The sequence below is a fragment of the Epinephelus fuscoguttatus genome, linkage group LG1, assembly GCF_011397635.1.
Source record: "Epinephelus fuscoguttatus linkage group LG1, E.fuscoguttatus.final_Chr_v1".
Taxonomy (NCBI): Eukaryota; Metazoa; Chordata; class Actinopteri; order Perciformes; family Serranidae; genus Epinephelus; species Epinephelus fuscoguttatus.
Window position 1 is genome coordinate 6,821,154 of NC_064752.1, and position 20,610 is coordinate 6,841,763.

General features: G+C 42.1%; 1 protein-coding gene across 7 annotated transcripts in view; it reads right to left on the bottom strand.

Annotated features, from left to right (window-relative positions):
• LOC125901746 (glutamate receptor-interacting protein 2-like) overlaps positions 1–20,610 on the bottom strand; it is a 438,014-nt gene that overhangs the window by 96,150 nt on the left and 321,254 nt on the right. The window contains exon 1 of one of the 7 annotated variants that reach the window (XM_049597999.1): positions 18,884–19,025. The exons of the other annotated variants lie outside the window; for them this stretch is intronic. Within the exon in view, the coding sequence (XP_049453956.1) occupies positions 18,884–18,938 (55 nt within the window). The 5' untranslated portion in view covers positions 18,939–19,025. Of the gene's footprint in view, positions 1–18,883; positions 19,026–20,610 lie in introns of those variants that run through there. 7 annotated transcript variants of the gene reach the window in all.

The following is a 20,610-nucleotide window of genomic DNA, read 5'->3' on the forward strand; positions in this document are numbered from 1 at the left end:
TGACTAATGGCAGCGCTGTAGTCACTGCAGACGCTTCAAAATAAGGGTGCTTAAAACTGAGGTTATGGCTGAGGCTGGGATGTCTGCAGATTGGGGTTAGATTGTTTTCTTAATACAAAATTGAAAAGTCTTGTTCAAACAAAGAGATCAAGATAATCACTGTGGTCCTGAGAGCTCTGCCAAGATCCTGATATGTTGTCAGGACCGTCTGATATCAGTAAATAAAGCTTTGGGCTCAAGCTGGATTTAAAAATTTACTTATTATAATGTTATTATTAAAAACCTTTTTGATACATCATGGAGGTCACCAAGCAAAAAACTGCAAGGCTGAAAACTGAAGCCAACTCAAAAGTGCCAAAAGCTGCAGTTCCTCTAATGGCCACTTGAGGCTGGCTCCAAGAGTGAGTCAAACCCCACTAGTCTCGCTCACCAGACCTTTCTCAAGAAAAGAAAGGTCTGGCTGCACCGACTCTCTTTAAGATTGGAGAAAAAAACGCCCCAGCTTTTTTTTATTTCTTTCAACCAATAACAATCGTTCTTGGCGGTGCCACAGCAACGGTGTGCTTGCAAAAATATTGCTGGGGGGAAACAGATTTTGGTGTAACATGCCCACAAAAATATCACCTACAGGACGCAAACCATAACAGAAAAATGGCTACATCCCCGCAAGACCAAATACCACAAAAGTTAGTAAAGGACGTGTTGAAAACTGCTACACAACCGGAGGTGGTAGGGCGGGACTTCAGCGGGTGGCTCGTTCCGCCCAATGAGAGGCTGATCTATGCAGCGAACTTCCGCCCACTCAGACTAATCCCCATAGACCTCCATGTTAAAATGCTCAACTTTACAGCAGGGATAAAGAAGTTTACAGCCTGGTGCCAAAACACGGTTTAGGTCTATAGAGATCATTTTAAATAAGTCACCTCTTTAAGTTTTATAAATGCTTAAAGTTATGCATAATTAAGGGGTGTCACCTGTTGACAAGTCACGAACATGGCGACAACATTGGTTAACATAACCATAGTGTAACCCCAGATTCATAAAGTATAGACGTAGCTGTGACTGTGGCTGTTTCAATGTGTGTTAAGTGTAATGTTTTGGTTGCCTAAGGCCCCGATCACACAGAAAGCATTTTAGCAGCTGGAGGCAGCTTTCTGTAATTGTTCTATATGAGAATGAAGCTTTCTTGCTCGCTGCTTTTGTGTTGCTACGCACCTCGAGTTTCTGTGCTCTGGGCATTTGCTGTTTTTGCTGGTGCGCTCTGAACTCCAGGACTTGAAAAAACTTCAACTCAGGGTGGAAAAGTGCCCCATGTCATCTCACAAGTTTATAGTGTAGTTGGTAAACAGTGGAGGAGAAACTGGTGGTTACCACCATCTTAATAGAAAACAGTAGGTGTGGAAGCATGTAAGTGCAGGACTTGAATCATCCATCATGGAGGAGAAGCTCCTGGACCAACTGGTGGTACTCCCCATGTACCCACACAGATCTCTGTTTCCCTGTGCCCAACAAACTATTCACTGACAGCCTCTCACCCTCAACCAGAGCTACAGCAAGTACCCTCTGCCTCAACATTTCAGTTAGTAGATACTAATTACTGTGAAAAAATAAATAAATGAATGAATAAATTGTTGACTGATTATAAAGGAAAGTTCGGGTTTTTCACTTGGAAAAATTAGCATTATCCTTATCACAGTTTACCATAGACTTTAAATGCTGTGTGCTTACTAAGCTAGCAGCTAGCGGTAGGGTTAGCTGCATCCTCTCATCTTCTGGCTCCAAAAAACAAGATAACAAGGGCCAAAATGCAGAGGCTTCAAAACAGGAGCCCACAAACCAACTGATGTCACAGTGGCTATGTCCATTATTGTATACAGTCTATAGATGTAACCTACAAGACATCAAAATAGAGTGAGATTTAAAGTGAAAGAAGTCTGTGAGCACTGTGGGAGATCACATATTTGGAATATAGCATTTGTGACAAATCACGCCACCAGTTTGGAGCCACCTTCATGCTACTAAAAAGCAAAAATCAGCTAAAATCTAAATGACATAAACATCAATATGCTCAGATCTGACCTGTTGAAGGGGAAAAGAAAGCATCCTGCATATGAAATCTGAATTCCTGGTTGGCTTGCTGTAGAAAATGTTTTTAAAGCACATACGCTGTCGGGGGTTATTTGTATTCTTTGACTGAGGTACCCTGAGGTAATTGCTCTGCTTTAGAAGAACCCCCGATGAAGTCGATGTAATGTGCTTGTTTGAAGATATTTTCGATCTTTCAGTTTCTGTCTCTGCCTTCTAGTCCGTGGTGATTATTTTCTATATCTGTCAACGTTAAGACCACTGCTGGAACGTGTGTGTTGGAGTGTGTTAGGAGTATAAAACTCTTCTGGTTGAAAACAAGCTATGTAACTACACATGAAATGGCTCTCTGCCATGTGAAATTAATGACAACATTGTGCACCACTGCTCACTCACACAGTCTGAGCAATGTTCCAACAATTATGCAGTTTACCAACTCAATCACCAGAATAAATGTTGGCATGTTTCTGCAAACCATGGATGTGTAATATTTGTATGTTATTATGAAGCGGATACACTGTACAGTGACTCTTTGGCACAGAGCTTTTATTTTGAAGTGCTGCTTCCTGCAGTAGAGTGAGTGACTAACAGACAGCCACTGGACAGAGACAGCTAACTAGCTCAATGACATGGCCAAACGCAAGTATGACACCAAATGTATTAAACTGTTTGGACCTTGAACTAATGACTAAGGACAAATCTGGACCCCATGGCTGGACGACTGATTTAGATGATACATTTAAACTTTAGATTTCACAATGCTGTGGTTAACTTGTGGTTAGGTTTAGGCACAAAACCACTTGGTTATGGTTAGGAAAAGAGCATGTTTTGGCTTACAATACCTGGATTTTGGGAGCGCAATACCCGCTGGAAAAGCAGCTACGTCTTGGTGAAAAAAAAAAGTGTTTCATGGCTATATACCAGAAGAACATTCAGCCAAAAGATTAAAACCACTGACAGGTGAAGTGAATAACATTGATAATCTTGTAACAATGCAATGTTCTGTTGGAAAACCTTTGGTTCTGGCATTCATGTGGATGCCACCTGACATGCTCCACCCACCTGAACACTGCTGCAGAACAGGTACCCCTTCTTATGGCAGCAGCACTCTTGTGTCATGCCACACCACAAAAACTGCTCAGGAATGGTCCGAGGAACGTGACAAAGAGCTCAAGGCATGGCCTGGCCCTCAGATTTCCTGGATCCCAATTTCAAACATCTGTAAGATGTTCTGGTACCACACCTCACAACCCACAAGACCTCAAAAGATCTGAAGCTAACGCACTGGTGCCAGACACCAAAGGACACCCTCCAGAGGTCCTATGTCCATGCCTTGACAGGTCAGAGCCATGTTCAGTCCAAGGAGAACCCACTGTGGATCAGGGTACCTCTGGGGCACCAGCACATCCCTAAAATGTTCAATCAGATTGGGATCTGGAGTATTTGGAGGCCAGGTCGATGCCTTGAGCTCTTTGTCCCATTCCTCAGGTCATTCCTTCTATCAGATTGTGAGCTGTGAGCATGAAGGAGTTAATGTCTGTCGAATTTTTAATGTCTTGAGAACTCTGGTTGGTTCTTTTTTTGAACTACTAGATTTACAGAAGAACTTAGTGATGGGAGCTAGGGCTGGACGATTAATCGAATTTTAATCATGATTTCGATTTTGGCTTCTCACAATCATAAAAACACACGGCGCGGCGTGTATGTAAGCACCGTGAATGCACCTGTGTTATGTGCAGCAGCAGCAAGCGTGTGACGTGTGTGGATCAATATGTGGAGCGAGCGATTGAGAACATGGCAGAAAGACAACCTTTGGTTGAGAAGAAAGGTACACTGTAGGACAACTTCAGTCATCTGGAAACATTTTGGCTTCAAGTTGACGGACGTTGAGCTAAGGAAATTTTTTGCAAAGTTTGTCACGCTGTTGTGTCTGCCCCCCAAGGCAACACGAGCGGGAAAAAAAAGTCCAAAAAAGACAAAAAACTTATAAATTATGGCGAAAGGATAGTTTCTTGCAACCCTAGAATTAAGATAAAAATATTCACAAACGAAAAAATACTTCTGGTTGCTGATAAGTAGTGTTTAACTTTTGATTTAACACTAAAAATGAAAACCCTCGGCGCGCACTGCAGCGCAAGCAGACGGATGCGCGACTCAGGGCAGCATGTGTCACTGACACAGCGGACCAGTGGAAAATGTCACCATCAGCATATTATCTTACATCAATAAAATCTATTTTATCATTATTTTGAGTCACATTGTTGAAAGAATTTAGCTGTCTGTGTTCAAGCAGGATAATAGGTCTCCATTCATTGCACGTCGGGCTTTCTATTTCCTTGTAGGAGATGGTGTTGCGTTCAAGGTCCCCCCCAAAAAAACAGGAGAAAAAAAAGGCCGAATATTCAAAAAAAAATTTCACAATCGAATCCCGTGCCATCGAACGCAGCTTCGAAGCTTCGAATTTTTTGGGTCAGCCCTAGTATTTATTTTTATTTATTGTTTTTATTGCTATTATTACTTTAATTTACTATTATTATTTTTATTTTTTTTTACTTGTTTATTTGTTACTAATTTAGTTCTGGCTGTTCTTTTAAGTTATATTTGAAGTTGAGTTTTGGTGGAGTTTTGAAATCAATGAATAATCGTGTTTATTAATCGTGATTTCAATATCAATCAAAACAATCCTGATTATTATTTTTGCCATAATCATCCAGCCCTAATGGGAGCCCAGCCCAGCAAGACTGTGGACAGTCGTGGATGTAGTGTGGCCAACCGTAGGACAGAGGACTTTTCGCTTCACTTGTTCACTCTGATTCCAGATAAGAACACAGACACTATTAACTCTACGCAGGTAGTAGCAGGGATCGACACTGAACACACTTCAGGACACCAAGAACTAGGCTTTTGAAACTCTGGAAACTCTTGAAACTCTTAAACTGAAAGAGCATTAAAAGGACCATCAGCGCAAAGGGACTTATTCTTTTATTTTGGTTATTATTTTTGAAAGAGTTTTATGAATGTTTCTGTTGCTAAAAAGCAGTACAAATTGTCACCTGTTCAACACAATACCAACTCCCTTTCGTGAGTCATAGTTAGGACTAGAGGTGCTACACTAGCATTAGTCTTCTGGTGACTGGGCTGTTTTCCCATCAGGAACACTCTACTGTCCACTCTTATTATTGTAAAAACTGCATTAATGGCATGAATGGGTTTATTCAGAGCACCGCAGAAAGATTTTGTTAAAAGAATCAGGATTCAGGAAACTCATCCTCTGTTGTTGTTTCTTTAAAGATCCATTTCTGAGTTTAGGAACCCATAAGTGCATTTCAGCTACCTCAGAGGAAATAAACAGCAACACCTCTTAGAACATACAATGCTCGAAATTGTGAGGAAACAACACAAAAGGATTTGAAACTGCACTTATAACATAACTGTGCCTTTTCAGCTCGTCCCCGGGGTTTCTGTTGTGGCAACAAAACATTGATGCACTTTTATAACAACAACAGCAGCACTCTTTTCCTACTCTGAGAATTTCAAAGTGTGTTTCATCTGTGAGCAAATCACGAGTTGGATTAGTTTTAATATGACCCAGAAGATATAAAAAGTTTTTCATATCATGGAAACAGAAAACGCTTAATGAAAATCTTTAAACAACAATATATTTGCAAGGCTGCAACAACAAATGTCCAGAAGGTACCAGCACCGTGCACAACGGTACATATTAACATAATAATGCTGCCTGTTCATGATGTTTTGTTGTCTGAGTTAATATGCATAATACAGTTGAATGAGCTGAAACTACAGGAGTGTGCTGTGTTTGTGTTGGGCAGCTGCCAGGTGCTAACGTCTGTATTAAAAGTGCAGCAAGCGGCAGCTGAAAAAGAGCAGCAACACTGAGTAAGTCTTATCTGGGTACATAAAAGAAAACACAAGATGCCATTGAAAGGAGTTGAATTGAACGGAGTAATGCACTCAGCTTTTTTAAATTTATTTTTTGAGAAAGGCATTTAAGCCGACACACCATTATAATCAACCACCTATTCAGCAAACCTCCAGGTAGGCGTCACAATACAAATGAAGCAGCGTGCTGCTGAAGAGTTCAGATAAAGGCAGAAGCACCTGTTCATTCACAGCTACAATACACAGAGACTGGCAGAACAACTGGCACGAAGAATCCTCTGATTCTAAATACAAGCATTATTTTCTCAGAGAAGGTACCAAATTATCTTCATTATCAATCATTACTTTCACTGAAGTTCCGCTTGGCATGGACAACTCTCTATGCTCATTTTGCACTGACTCAGATTTTAACTGGATATAAGATACAACACTTTTCCCAATGACCAGGTCACAGCTTCTATAAATTTGCAGCAACTTCATGTGGATCAAATCCTAACCATATCAGAGCCTCGCCCAGGCCCCAAAATTCAGGCTGGCCCAACATGAACCCACAATTTCTGTTCAAGTCCATCCTGAGCCCCATCATCTGCACACTGATGTGGTGCGCAGGATGATCCACTCTTTGCTGCATGTTATGCACATGTCCTCCACTGCTGGGGAGGCAGAAGCAAACATTGACAACCAATTCGCCTTGACGACCCCCTCCCGCTCTTTCTGTTGTTTTCCGTCCCACTTTTTCTCCCGCTTCTCCACCATATGGCTGGGCGATAAAATGATCTCAAAACCGGATTGCAATAAAATGTATATCGATGACGATGATAAACCATCGGCATCTTTACTCGATATGGATAGACCTAGATAGATCCAAAACAGCATGTCATGCAGCAGAAGTTAACAGACACCTGTCGGTCAATCTGCAGTGTTGGCGATGCACGTCATTGTACACGGCCATTTTTCACTTCAAAATTTGTGCTGAAGTGACTGTGCCGAGGGGAGGAGGAATTTTAAGTAGCGTGGACATAACAAACAGAGGGGAAAAATGAATGGAAGTGAGTAGCAAAGTGGTGGTGAAGCTGAAGATGAGCTCGCGTTATCCTCAAAAATGGAGGAAATTGTAATGATGCACTAACAACGTCTGCAAAATAGAAACACAACAAATCTTGTCCATCGCCTGAAAAGGTGGAATCCCAGCAACGACACTGAGAGCATGAAAATCAGGGCCAAAACTGCAGTAAGTCCACCAACAAGTAGGGATGTCCCGATCCAGCTTTTTCACTTCCGATCCAATACCGATATTCCAGCCTTGAGTTTTGGCCGATACCGATACCGGTCCGATCCAAGTGCGTATTATACATATTGACTTATTTTGTTGTCAGTCATGTTAGAAAAGGTTTGATCAAGCGATATTACTCTAACAAGAACAACTACTTAATCAGGTTAGTTAGAATGATCCACAACAGTTGGTATGAGAAACTGACCTGTTTATTGTTAACAGGGTTAAATAAACAAACTTGAACATTAACATTTATTAGAAAATATAGCTGGTTTGCTTTGACTGCTTTGGCCCCTTAATAAATAGAAAATAAATCAACACAAGAAATCTTTAAAATGTCTAACACTGAAATTAAAATAGCAGCAAGACTCCACACACTTGTGCTTTGGCCCCCTAATAAATAAAAAATAGATTAACACCACAGGACATTGTTGACATTTAACAAACAATGCAGCCTTTTCTTTTCAGTTATTTTAGTAGTGTCAGTGCCAGCCTGGTGCTGCTGTTTCCTGGGACCAACAAAGGGGACAAAAAAACACACACAATATTGTACAACTGTTTAAACAAGCAATAGTCCATCCAATTTCACTAATTGTGCCGGAAACAATGCCATCAGTGCTCTTTACTTAAACAGTAAGAGTGTAAACCAAATAAAAATATCACTCTCAAAAAACCAGAGCAGAAAACAAATAGTTAACTAAATTGACTGCTACTCTTCCTACCCTCCGTGTGTGTCTGCCATCTGCATGCTGGCCTGGTGGATTGATAGTAAGTGCTGGGATCACTGGAATGGACTGCTTGAATTACGGAGTGCTGGGCTGGCCGGAAAACCTGGATCCGACTCCATGAAAAACTCGATCAGAGTTCTTGGATCGGCATTTTTCCATGCAGTCAGATCCGATGCCTGTTTTTGCTAATATCGGCAGCCGATACCGATCCGACATCCCTACTAACACGTGTTGCTAAACGGTCTAACAGGGCTGCACCAAAACAGCAATCAATAGAGTTGTCTTTAGCCACCATAACTCTGCATGAAAAGCGACCGAAAAGGAGCAGAGATATAACAGACACAGTGTCATACTTACTAGTCAAAGACGAAAGATGGGTTCAAGAAATTAATTAAGATGCAGCCGCAGGTACTTGGTTTAGTCAGGTGTCTTTTCAAACTCGCAGCATTATCAAATTATATATCAAGATTAATATCAATATCGATCAATATGGGGAAAATTATAATGATAATATGATTTGCCATATCACCCAGCTCTAAGATGAGAGTGAAGGGGAGTCTCTGATGTATTTAGGGAGTGAGTTCCAGAGGGTGGGAGCAGCAAAGGAGAAAGCCCTGTCTGCCCAGATGTGTTGGTTAGTCCAGGTTGAGGGAAACAGGAGGTTGGCATCAGCAGACCTGAGACTGACAGATGGAGTGCATCGGTGGAGGAGCTCAGACAGTTAGGGGGGAGCGGAGTTGTGGAGGGCTTCATAGGTGATGATGAGGAGTTTGAAGTAGATATGTTGAGGGATAGGGAGCCAGCGGAGGTTATGGAGGACAGGGGTGGTCAGAGTCATGACAGTCATGACAGTCAGAGACATGAGTGTGTGAGAAACAAGCAGCACAATTCTGGATATGTTGAAGTTTCTCAAGTGTTTTGGATGATGAACTGTAGAGGAGACTATCACAGTAGTCCAGTCTAAAACTGATGAATGTGTGAATGAGAGTCTTTGCTGCTGAGAAAAATACCCATGAGACGTTAACACAAACTGTACCAAAACATCGGCGTGGACTGCTATTTAACACAACTACAAGGAGTCTTTAACCAGTTATGAAACAGTCTGACTTTATTACTGATGCCTCTATATTAGGAGGAAGTGCAGCACGATGCAGACAGACCCAAACTTGGCTTTGCTGCTGACCTTTGACCTGCAGCCAGAGCTCCAGTGGGAGTCGGTCAGTTTCAGTCAGTATCTTGTGCAGGTACACTTTGACATGTAGACTGTGAGGGTCAGGGATCGAACCACGACTGGCTCTATCTCCTGAGCCACAGCCACCCAAAGACATCACCAGTCTTAACCGTTACATTTCCAACCAGGAGAGGATGTTTTACCCAGGTATTGACTCCCAGAAATGGCATTTAGAATTTTATATGCTTTGCTGACAACATGCAGACTATTCACATAAATCTCCATACACAAAGCACGTTATCCGCCTAGAAGAATCTTTTCCTGTGTTTAATAACAGTGGCGGATCACAACACGCTGATGGAATCATTAGACAAATGACCTATTTTGTCATTTAAGCATGAAGACATGTTGGTTACACACAGCACACGCACACAGGCACAGCAAACCAATGTAAAGAGACTGCTGATGTCTCCAGGTACTTGGGTGTGTGTGTGTGTGTGTGTGTGTGTGTGCATGACATGTTACACACACACACACAGGCTGTGAGTTACTGAATGCCAAGGCGTCTGATTGCGGTCATTATGATGCTGAAGGCGGTGAAGATGTGTAATTAGCTATTGTCCGCGACAATGCTGGCAGACAGTGCGACTATGGTTTACACACACACACACACACACACACACACACACACGGAGAGGCAAAAAGAGATGATGAGGAGAAAGAGAAGACAAGAAAACCACACACATGAAGCGTATAACCCCCCCCCCCCCCCCGAGAAATAAAACACTGATGGGAAAAATAACTATAACTCTGCACAATTAAGACATGTACAGTACACACACACACACACACACACACACACACAGTTATGTAAACAAACTCTGTCACCCCTTGCACAAAATTTATCCTTATCCACCAACACACACACACACACACACACACACACACACACACACACACAAAAGCTCTCACCCACACATATAGAGCCGCTATGGAAGGAACAAGCAGTAATTAGGACGGTTAATGGCTTCTCTGTTGTGGTTAATTGCAGCCTGTATGGATCTGGTTGGGGGGGTGGGTGAGGGCAGGGAGGATGGAGGGGTGAAGATGGGTGTCTCCACCGTTTTAGCTCTAATGATCTCATGTCTTTTTTTTTTTTCTCTCTGCACTGTCTCTTTACCACTCAAAGCTCTAAACTTTATTTGTACAAAACTTCCAGACGGCTGCGACACAAAGTGCTCACTGATCGCTGGAGAATCAGCCTGGAAATGGACGCATTGTTTTCACTGCACTGCTTAAGTCTCCATTTTCAACCAGAGACAGGTCACTAAAAACACCCACATTTGGTGACTAAGAAGCCGCTGGAAACACAGTGATGACTTACTAAAAAACAACCTGTTTTGCTGTTTTCCTAAACAGTCTTCTGTAGGTGTCTCCGCATCATGCCATCCACCATCCCCTCCACCTCCAGATGACAAAGTCAGCTTAAATACAAGATTCCTTTAGAAATGATGATATGATACAGATCAGTTGTACAAATGTATGGTATCTGTGGTTTGCAGAAATGTAAAATGCCAACAATTCCTTCTTGTGATTGGACTGAACATCTTTCGGTACCATCACAGACATTAGCTATGTCTCAATTCAGCGACTTCAGCCTTTAAAGGATGCAGCCTTCATGGTCGACGTCGGCCACGTCCTTTGAAGACCACATCAGCCACTTAACGAAAGAAAGAGTAAGGTAGTTAGTTAGCCCTAAATCATGGACCCAGAGATTGTTATTATATATTTATTTGTATTAAATACTTGAGGAGATGATTCACGTCGGAGACACCACTGTTTGATATATTTCCGGCTGACGGACCATTTTCAGGTAAACCTATTAAATAAAGATTGTTTAAGCTGTGTGCTTTTAGCAAATAGTAATATTAATAACCATTAGCGAGTTAACAACTGTTAGTTAACTTAAAGGGACATTGTGTAACATTTTCAGTTGTTTTGTGCGGGTAAGTCGTCTGGGGGGTTTCATAACATTTCGCCATCTTGAGAATACATCCGCCAGCAAGGGACATACAGCCCCGCCTTAGGCGTTTTTGTTGAGAGCCAGGCCAGCACTGCATGACTGAGAAGCCAAAGGACAGGAGCAAGAGGCGCTCCGCTACTACCCTGGCAAAATTGAAACAAAGTCCTACTCTTTGAGCACAATGCAGGATGATGCATATGCAGCATCACAGGAGACGGAATCCTCGTCGCCAAGAGAGCGCAAAAGGGAATCAAAAAGGCAACGTGACCGGTGAATTCAACCAAGCGGGCAACATAGAACCCTTTTTGTGTAAGCGGGGAACATAGAAGCTTTTTTGCAGGGTTAAGTGGGGAACATAGAACCCTGGAAACATAGTGATAACCCCGCCTTTCCCAGGTGGAGAGAGCTGCTGAAGGAGAAAGGTAATGCAATCACAGCGAACAGCGCTAGCTGCTAGCTGTTAGCAGCCAGCGCCACTGACAGCCGCTGTTAGCGGCGCAGTGATGCGAGGAGAGGGATGAGGTGTGTGAGGTTGAGCCACTGATCAGTTGTCAAAAGACAAGACGTGATTGGTCTGTTTCGATTTACACGTGCCCTTGTCTCGCCACCAGACAATCAGAGATCTCTGCCTTCTGATAGTCTGGGGACACTCCTTTCTAAAGTGTGTTTAACACACCGGTGAAAATGGCCGGCAACAAAGCAACGCCTCTTGCATTTTTGAAAAGGACATGCCTTCTCGGAAATGTGTGCTCCCTGTTTTCTCGTCCGCAAGGAAACAAACACACAGAGAGCTTGAAAATGGATGCCGAGAGATTAAACTCCGTTTTGTTTACAAGCACAAGAGTTCAGCGAGCCACCGAAGGACCGCCCTGCAGATTTACTATTGGTTCTGCAACGTAGGGAGTTTTTTTAAACTCTGAAATTGTATCCGCCCATCTAAACACAAAATCAGGGAGAAAGTCATCAGTCTTTAGTTAAGCAAAGCGTCTAAAGACTGACTTGTGAGTCAACACGTGCCCCAACAGTCCTACGTTGTACACACAGCCAGCATGGTGAGGAGGGGGTTTGTCAACTCGCGTTGCGTGTGTCTGTGTAGGAGCCTGAATGAATACTCCATGAAGCATCGGATGACATGGTTTCATCAATGTTATCATAGCTTTTTGGTACACAGTGGCTACCGTTGTTGCAATACACGTTTGAAACAGTGAGGTGCTGGAGTGCATTATACGTCTGAATGTAATATATGATTTCAACGTTAGATGGGAGAAATTCCTACACACTGTGGCTTTAACTTAATATATAATCGTCACCGGCGTGCAATGCATCTTGGGATAGGCTGTGCCACGAAGGATTCTTCTGTTGCATCCTCCCAATTCTGGGCTGCATTTGAAGGAGCCTTTGAAATGGGACAGCCTTGGTCGCACCAATGTGACACAATCCATCTTCAAATGCAGCCTCTTCATTCAGACACAGCTATTATATTTATTATTGTACTGTCCAAGTGTTGCCAATCACAGTGACCACAGACTCTGCTCTGAAAGACCAAAACCCTGAGAGAAGCCTGCACACAAGTACAGCCCACCATCCAATAAAAAAAGGAAAGTTTTGTGTTTTGTGCACAAGTTTTGCTTTCAACTGTTAGACACATAATATGTCACTAAACCCTCCGTAATAGGAGGCAAACCTCCCTAAAAACATGACAAACAAAAGGAAAGCTGGTTTTCAAGAAAGAAAGAAATGGCTCACAGCTGAAGAGAAGCAGGCATGAGGAGAAAACAGCTTGGCAGGTGTAGGGCAGGAAAAAGAACACATCAAAAACTGCTTTGAAGTTACAGTTTAGTTTCTCTCTGCCAACACTTCTATGCCACGAATCCGACATGATGCTCAGTTAACTCTGTTGACAAGGTTCAGCGGAGGGCCGGTGGAGGGAGACAGATGAAAAGATGAAAATGAGAGATAAGTGGGTTTTGTGGTGAGAGAGACGGTCCCGTCATTAATAAGTCACATGGTTTGGTCCCCGTCAGCTGCCATCATGTACCTGTGCACTGCTTGTAAGCTGCTTGAGGTAAGAGCGTTATCTAAATGCCTTAAAATGTAAATGACAGAAGGAGGAAGGAGACACAAATGAGGTGAAGACACGGAGAGAAATTTATATTTCTGGCTAGACTTGCATTAAAATGTAAGACATATGCAGCTGCAACCTTCGTGTAATCACAATGTGCATGTACAGTATGAGTGAATACTTCTAATGAGCTCTCATCTTTGTCTGCATCTCCGTCACGCTCCCAATCACAGAACAGACGCCCTCCTGGAGGATTATGGCTGCAACATGCTGAGCGAAATGCAGTTTGCAGGGAACAGCAGAGAAAACTGCACGCGTCATGCACAGCTGACGATAACATCCAACACACTCGCTGCCTCACAACAGCCGCTATTAAATTCTCAGTGCGGTCAGCTCAGTAATGCTCAGAAAACGAAGTGGATCAACTCACGCAGTCGGCAGAGAGCCAAGGCAGCGATAAACCCCTCATCATTCATTTATTCTCAATTTCTCCATTTTATGTGCTCATTTCTATAACAGTGATAAAAAGATTAAACCAATCCCATAAACAATGCAGACAACACAAGAAGTAATGAACAGGCATTCCCACAGCACCCAGCAGCAAGGAAAGGATTTAAGATAGTGAAACACAAATTATCTAAAATGTGTCTGGACCTGCTGTTCTCTTCCTTATAACTGCTTGACTTTTCCAATTAATCCCTCTTGAGGATGAAGCCAAAGTGCAGCAGTAGTTTAACGGCAGACCTCTATAGTGTCTGTATGTACATAAAAGTAAGAGAAATAAAAGCAGCTTCCCGAGTTTCAGCCCATTCCCAGCACAGCTATCAGCTTAGTTAGTCTCCGAGGCCATTGAGGAGAATATAGCTCCCACTATGCTCATTGGTCCATGAAATAGGATGGCGCTCACCTTATTAATACCCCTAATGCATCTCTCTAAGTCTACTATGGTACAGTATATTATAAAGGAAAAGAATTAAACCAGATTTGTGCTGGTGTCACATTTGCTGGTTTGAGTCTTGACTATCGCGGTGTGCAGAATACTTCAAGCTGACAGTCGACAGTGGGGATGAGATTAGCTTGAGCTAACAGAGCGGAACAAAACATCATATTTCTAGTATTTCCAGCCAGATGGAAACACTACAAAGATATTTTAAAGTGCACCTATTATGCTTTACCGTATTTTGTGTTTTATATGTCGTGATACAATAAAAGATATTTCTATTAGACATGGCCAAAGTTTAAATATATGTATGCATACCTCAGGCTTCCTGTTGTACTGCATGCTCTATTTCCAGTGCCTTTTTCTAATCTGGCTACAGTATGATGTGATAGTGTGCTGGATTTCTTTATATGGTCAAATGCTAAAGGAAAGCTACTGCAAATGTTTATATTACTAGTATACACTGAGACTACATAAGTTAACGTCAGGGAAACATGTAATCTTGGTTGCCAACATTGTAAATTTCTCTGGATTTTGGATCATATTCTTGCTGGAACATGTCTGGTTGTGTTTAGAATATTTTTCACAGTATAAAATGAGACTATAAAGTGCTCCAGGGATGTTGTTATTCTGTAGGCTGACACGGAAGTTAGCATCGCACCGGTTCCCTCGTCAAAGCCTATGGGATTTTTCCAAATATTCTGGATTAGTACAGAAAATGAGCTCTGTGGCAAACAAATGTTTATGATATGTTTTGTTCAGCAATATAACTTAAGTCTCATTGCAATCGCCAGGAGTAAAAAGCTACTATTCGGCTATAAACGAACTGCACTATGGTCACATGACCCACCATATTGAGACTGTAAAGCCGTGTTAGCCACTTGTTAGCAACCACCGTTTTTAAGACACATGGAAACTACAAAGTTCACAATTGGGATATTTACTGATTTATTTTATGTTGTAACCACAGACCTTATTTGAGGGATCTAACCAAAAACCAATTCAAAAAACCCACTGACTTTGAGACAAGGGAACCAGGGATGGTAAAATACATTTCATGGTTCAAGGACTCATTCCGAGGGCAACTCTTGTCTCTGTGACAAGCATTCCCTGTGGCGCGTACATTGCTAACACACATGTAGCTACATGATAACATCTGGGAAATATGTTAACTTGGTTACTGATGTCAGTTTCTCCATGACTTCAGATCATATTCGTGCTGGCACATGTCCAGTTGTATTTAGAAGCTTTTACTGGGGATTTGTCATGGTAGAAAGTGCCGCAATACTCGGTTACATTCATTCCCTGCCTGCAAGTACATGCTAACGTATATGTAGCTAAATGCTAACATCAGGGAAACCTAATTTTGTGTGCCAATGTTGTGTATTTTTCCCAATTTCATATTATATGGAACATGTCTGATTGTGTCTAGAAGCTTTTATTGGTGATTTTTCATGCTACAAAGTGCTGCAATTCTCAGTTGCTAGCATATTGCTAATGTACATATAGCTAATGCTAACATCAGGGAACATCAGGTAAACTTGGTTGCCTTTTTTTTTCTGATTTTATATCATATTCCTGCTGCAACATGTCCAGTTATATTTAGGGGCTTTTATTGGTGATTTTTCACAGTATAAAGTGCAGCTATTCGCCGTTACATGTCATATCCCGGCTGCAAGTACACTGCTAAAATACATGGAGCTACTCGCTAACATCAGGGTAACATGTAAACTTGCTTGCCAATTGATGGTGTTAATTTCTCCTTAATTTCGGATCATATTCCTACTGGAACATGTCAGGTTGTGTTAAGAAACCTTTATTGATGATTTTTTTTATTTTTTTTTTTTTACAGTAGAAAGTGCAGCTATTTTCCGTGACATTCGTTCGTGGCTGCAATGAAGGTGCAGAGATGGAGATGTGGAAGACTAGAAATGCTGACCAGTTAGACCACACTGGGTTTTTCTGGGAGGGGCTTGAATAGACAGGTGCTACAACGGAGCATTTCAGACAGAGGGTGAAAACAGGTGACCATGACCATAGAGTGTTTATTGACCATTAAAGCATGGAAACCCAATATACAAGTCTGAACCTGAAAATGAGTGTAATAGGTCCTGTTTTTGAAATACACTATTAAATGCTAACCTGAATACCTAGTAGTCTAATTAATTATCAAAGTTAACAACAGTGCCCACTATGCTAATATTACATTAAGCTCAGTCACATAAACGTCACTACCACTAGTACAACTAAATTCTGGAGCAGAGTAATGTAAAGTGCAATAAAACATCCTTCTTTTGTCCTGTGCATAAAACATGCTTGTGGAGGAACAGTAACAGCTGGTCTATACCACTGGAGGCATTTCACATATGGAAGTTCAGCCGAGACCAAATGAAGTCTCACTGTCTCCAACTACAGCAATCCAAGCAGATCAACAGGAATGAAATGCAATGAATATCGTAAATGTCAACAGTCCTTTGCAGTTGAACTCTTCAACCCCACAGACCTGTAGCTGATTTGACCTCTAAAAAACCCAAAACAAACAACAACAAAAAGGCATCCTGGGTTCAAATACCATAAGGTTGAAACTTCTGGGCTGCATGTGAGTGAACATGCATGGGATTGTTTGATGAGGTTTGCATGGCTGTTTTCTTGGATGGGTGGAATTGAATCAACCAATGAGTTTACTTGATGCTCAGGTCTGTTGTTGAGATCTGAGCACTCCTCTGTGAGCCACTACAACCAAATTCTACCAATAAAGTCTGCATAGACCTGGAAAGTCTTTTAGCCTGCGTTAAATCTCAAACATCTGGTGTCTCTTAAAGCTGGATATTAAGCCTGCTGCATTTGATACAGCTGAGACAATATTCTTATCTCCCAAATTAATATTAAGACACTATTTGGAAGCCAGTATTGTAATTTGATGCTACAATTTATTGTGATTTTTATTTTCTTTTTGACCATAGACCATGGGAAAAAGTTCAAATATTCACCTCAAGAGACTGTGCTGTGTACCACAAGACATATTTCCATAGACAATGCACATCTCATGTCAATCTTTCTGACATTTTATTTCAGCAGCATCACATACTGCATGGAAAAGTGGTAAAAAAAAAAGTGCTACATATTGATTCTCTGTTTTTTTTAGACAGCTATTTAAAAGAGGTAAATCTCCTATTTCATTGTAAAGCTGTGTGCAGCACATTGATTCACTCATTATCTCGCCTCAATGTCTCTCCTTCTGTTTATCAGACTACAACTGAGACAAGAGCTAGCTAATGTTAGCGCACCCCATGGTTCTTCTGCCTCACTCCCTGCCACTAGGAGACTATTCGCCAGGAGGGAAGCAGGTGGAAGCTCCACAGAGAGATCTTCAGCAGCGCCTGTGGCAGCGTGAATTCTGCTGGTGCCATCACAGGACGGGGGTTCACAGCAGGCTGGGTCTAATTTGTGTAATGGCAGCAACAGAAAGTTTGACGATCCAGGTGGGAGTTTGCTCTGGTTCAATCTGAGCTGAAGGTCCGTGTCATAGACTTATAATAATAATAAGATATCAGATGCTAAGATGGCGCCTGCGAGTTCCCGCTTAGCTCATAGACTTAACATTGTGATGATGTCATCGATTTTTAAATCGCATTTCTTAGCTCCGGGAAAGTTTAACAAATATAAAAACTCCATGGATTAGATATTCTCAATAGGAAGAGCTATAATGGAGTTTGTTTGCAGTTCGAGGTGTCCTGTCAATAGTTTTAAAGATGTTTCTTTTTATAGTGGTGGCCTATGGGGAAAATGCTTTTTGGGCCATGGGGGATTTCTTCACTGCAGTACTGCAAGAGGCCACTAGGAAAAAAATCGCTGCAAGGTGAAGCTGCTTTCCTGGGGACCTGATCCATGTCCTCAGGCCCTCCACCACTTTCTGCTTTCTTACTTCGGCTTTGTTTTGTCTTTAAATGGATATGACGTCATGTTACTCATAGATACTGCAATAACAGCAGCAACTTCTTTCCACCTCCGCATTTGAATTATGTTGATTCAGACAATAAAAGTCGTAAAAATCGTTTAAAAACATAAAATTGCAAATCTATCGTAAATCCAACCCTAGCATTAGGTTGACATAATTGTGAAACACGTTGCTAAGAGGCCATGTGCATAAAACCACAAGAGCTGTGATCGTGTCACACTATGATCTAGCAAAGAACCTTCCACGACCACAGCACTCTATCATAGCAAATGTAAAAATGTATCTACTATTAACGAGGCTACAGCAGTAGTCTGCTTTTCATCCACAGTAAGACCAATTTAACACCCACAGTAATACATCAGCAGAAATCCCAGTCTTTCCAAGAACCCCTATGGGTATAAAAATCCTCTTTCAGAAATCCACCAACGTCTTACATTTATGAAGGCAATGTTTGTTGCTTTGGAAGGAAAAAAAAAAAAAACTGAAACCAAAAAGCAAAAACGCTATTAAAAATAAATCTGCACAAACAGGCGAGCGCCACCTACAGACACCTAAACTTAATCTGCAGAACATCCTAGCGAGAAGATGCCACAGGACCTTCCTGAATTGTTTAAATGACTGGGATTTCTGAGAAGTATAGTTGAGAATCACCACAACATTGGGAGCTAAACACCAATAAATGAATAATTAAAAGACTGCAATCTAATCACTGAAGGAATTTCCCTCATGGGTTCTGCACTCACCAACATTATTTGCCCCAACGTCCCTCCTCAGACCGCAAAACATGACAGCAGACATCGAGTTCGCCTTATTAAAGTAACATCCACACCGGAGAGCAAAGAGAGACCAATAAACACTAAAAGAGAAGAAGAAGAAGACAGAGAGACGAAGAGACACAGGGAGCGATGTGGACTGCCGAGCGCTCGGGGAACACAGTGGCGATGATAAGAGATGACTGGCGCTTACGTTACGACCGCTCAACCCCCTCGAGAGAGAGAGAGAGAGAGAGAGAGAGAGAGAGAGAGAGAGAGGGAGAGGAAGGGGTGGGAGAGAGGTACACACTGAGGAGGAGAGAGGGTAGGATGAGATTAGGAGAGAGAAAGTGTGTGTAAGAGTGTGTGAGGGGAGGAAACAGGCAAAATAAGGAAAGAAAAAGCAGTGATGCTGAGAGTTTACGTGAAAAGTGAGAGATAAATGCAGATGGAGGAGACAAAGGGAGAATTAGGGTTTATTTGAAAGATAAAAAGCAGAGAATCCATGTGTATTTTAACACTATGGTCGGCCTGTTCTACCTCTGTAGTTTCCATATTACCAATATTTACAGAACATTTGATGTTTCATACGCACTGTTTGGAGGTAAAGCTTCTGTGGGGATGGACATTAACATCTTTGCAAACCTTTGCAAGGAAGGCTTATTCATTATATTTATTCAACACCCAAATTAACAACATGTAGTCCTGACCTGCATGTCAAACAAGCTGTTTGGTTCATCCAACATCCTGTCGGAAAGTTTTCTATAGCACAGCGATACTCAACCTATCGCCCACAGGCCAGATTGGGCAACCCACTCTCATTATTAAGTCGTCAAATACCATCGCTTGGTCAGTGATTTCGGCGTCAGACACTGATGAAAAAAGGCATCCTTGCATAGCAGTATGAAATGCCATCGGACAGCGTGAGTTTTAAGTGCTGCCAGGTGACAACGTAATTTAAGCTGCTGAGAAGTCCCTGTAGGGTGGGTGGGAGGCGAGGTGGAAGGGTCCAACAAACACCAACTTTCACCCAGGAGGCTGGTGTTTGTTTAACGTATAAATGTTAAGCCAAACTGTATATTTCCTGTGAAAATGGAAGTGTGTTTTGAAAAGACACAATGCACGTTACAGGCGTAAATTGATACAGCGTCCCAGAACGTCAACAACAGATGTATCCAGGACAGAGTTATCAATCTCAGCCTGAGTCCGACAGGTCCCAAAAAGCCAGACGGGTTAAACCAAGTTCTGGATGATTTATTTAATTATTATTTATTTAAAATGTAAATCCAACATGTATTATGGATATTATATATTGATGGACTGATTGATTAAGGAGAGGGAGTAGCTCCGCTCTGTGTTAGGCTCTTTGTCCTTCCTCCTGGCCGGAGCAGGGAGCTTCTCTGGTGGGATATACAGTGTGGAGAGTGGGTGATCCACTCGAGGCCACACAGCTGTTTTCTGACGCTGCTCGTTGCAGAGGGTCTTCTAACTGTGGTGGCTGACACAAAAACGCAAATGGCCCTATCTAGAGCAAGTGCTTGGTTTGTCCATTCTGGGCTACTGTAGAAATATGGCGGTGCAACATGGTGGTCTCTCTAGACAGGGACCTGCACAAACACATTCTCACTCTGACCTCATCCCATATCAAAGTCTGGTCATGGACTTTCTCGTCCAGATACGACATGCAAGGTACTCTGGGTGCACTGCTTGTTGATGTT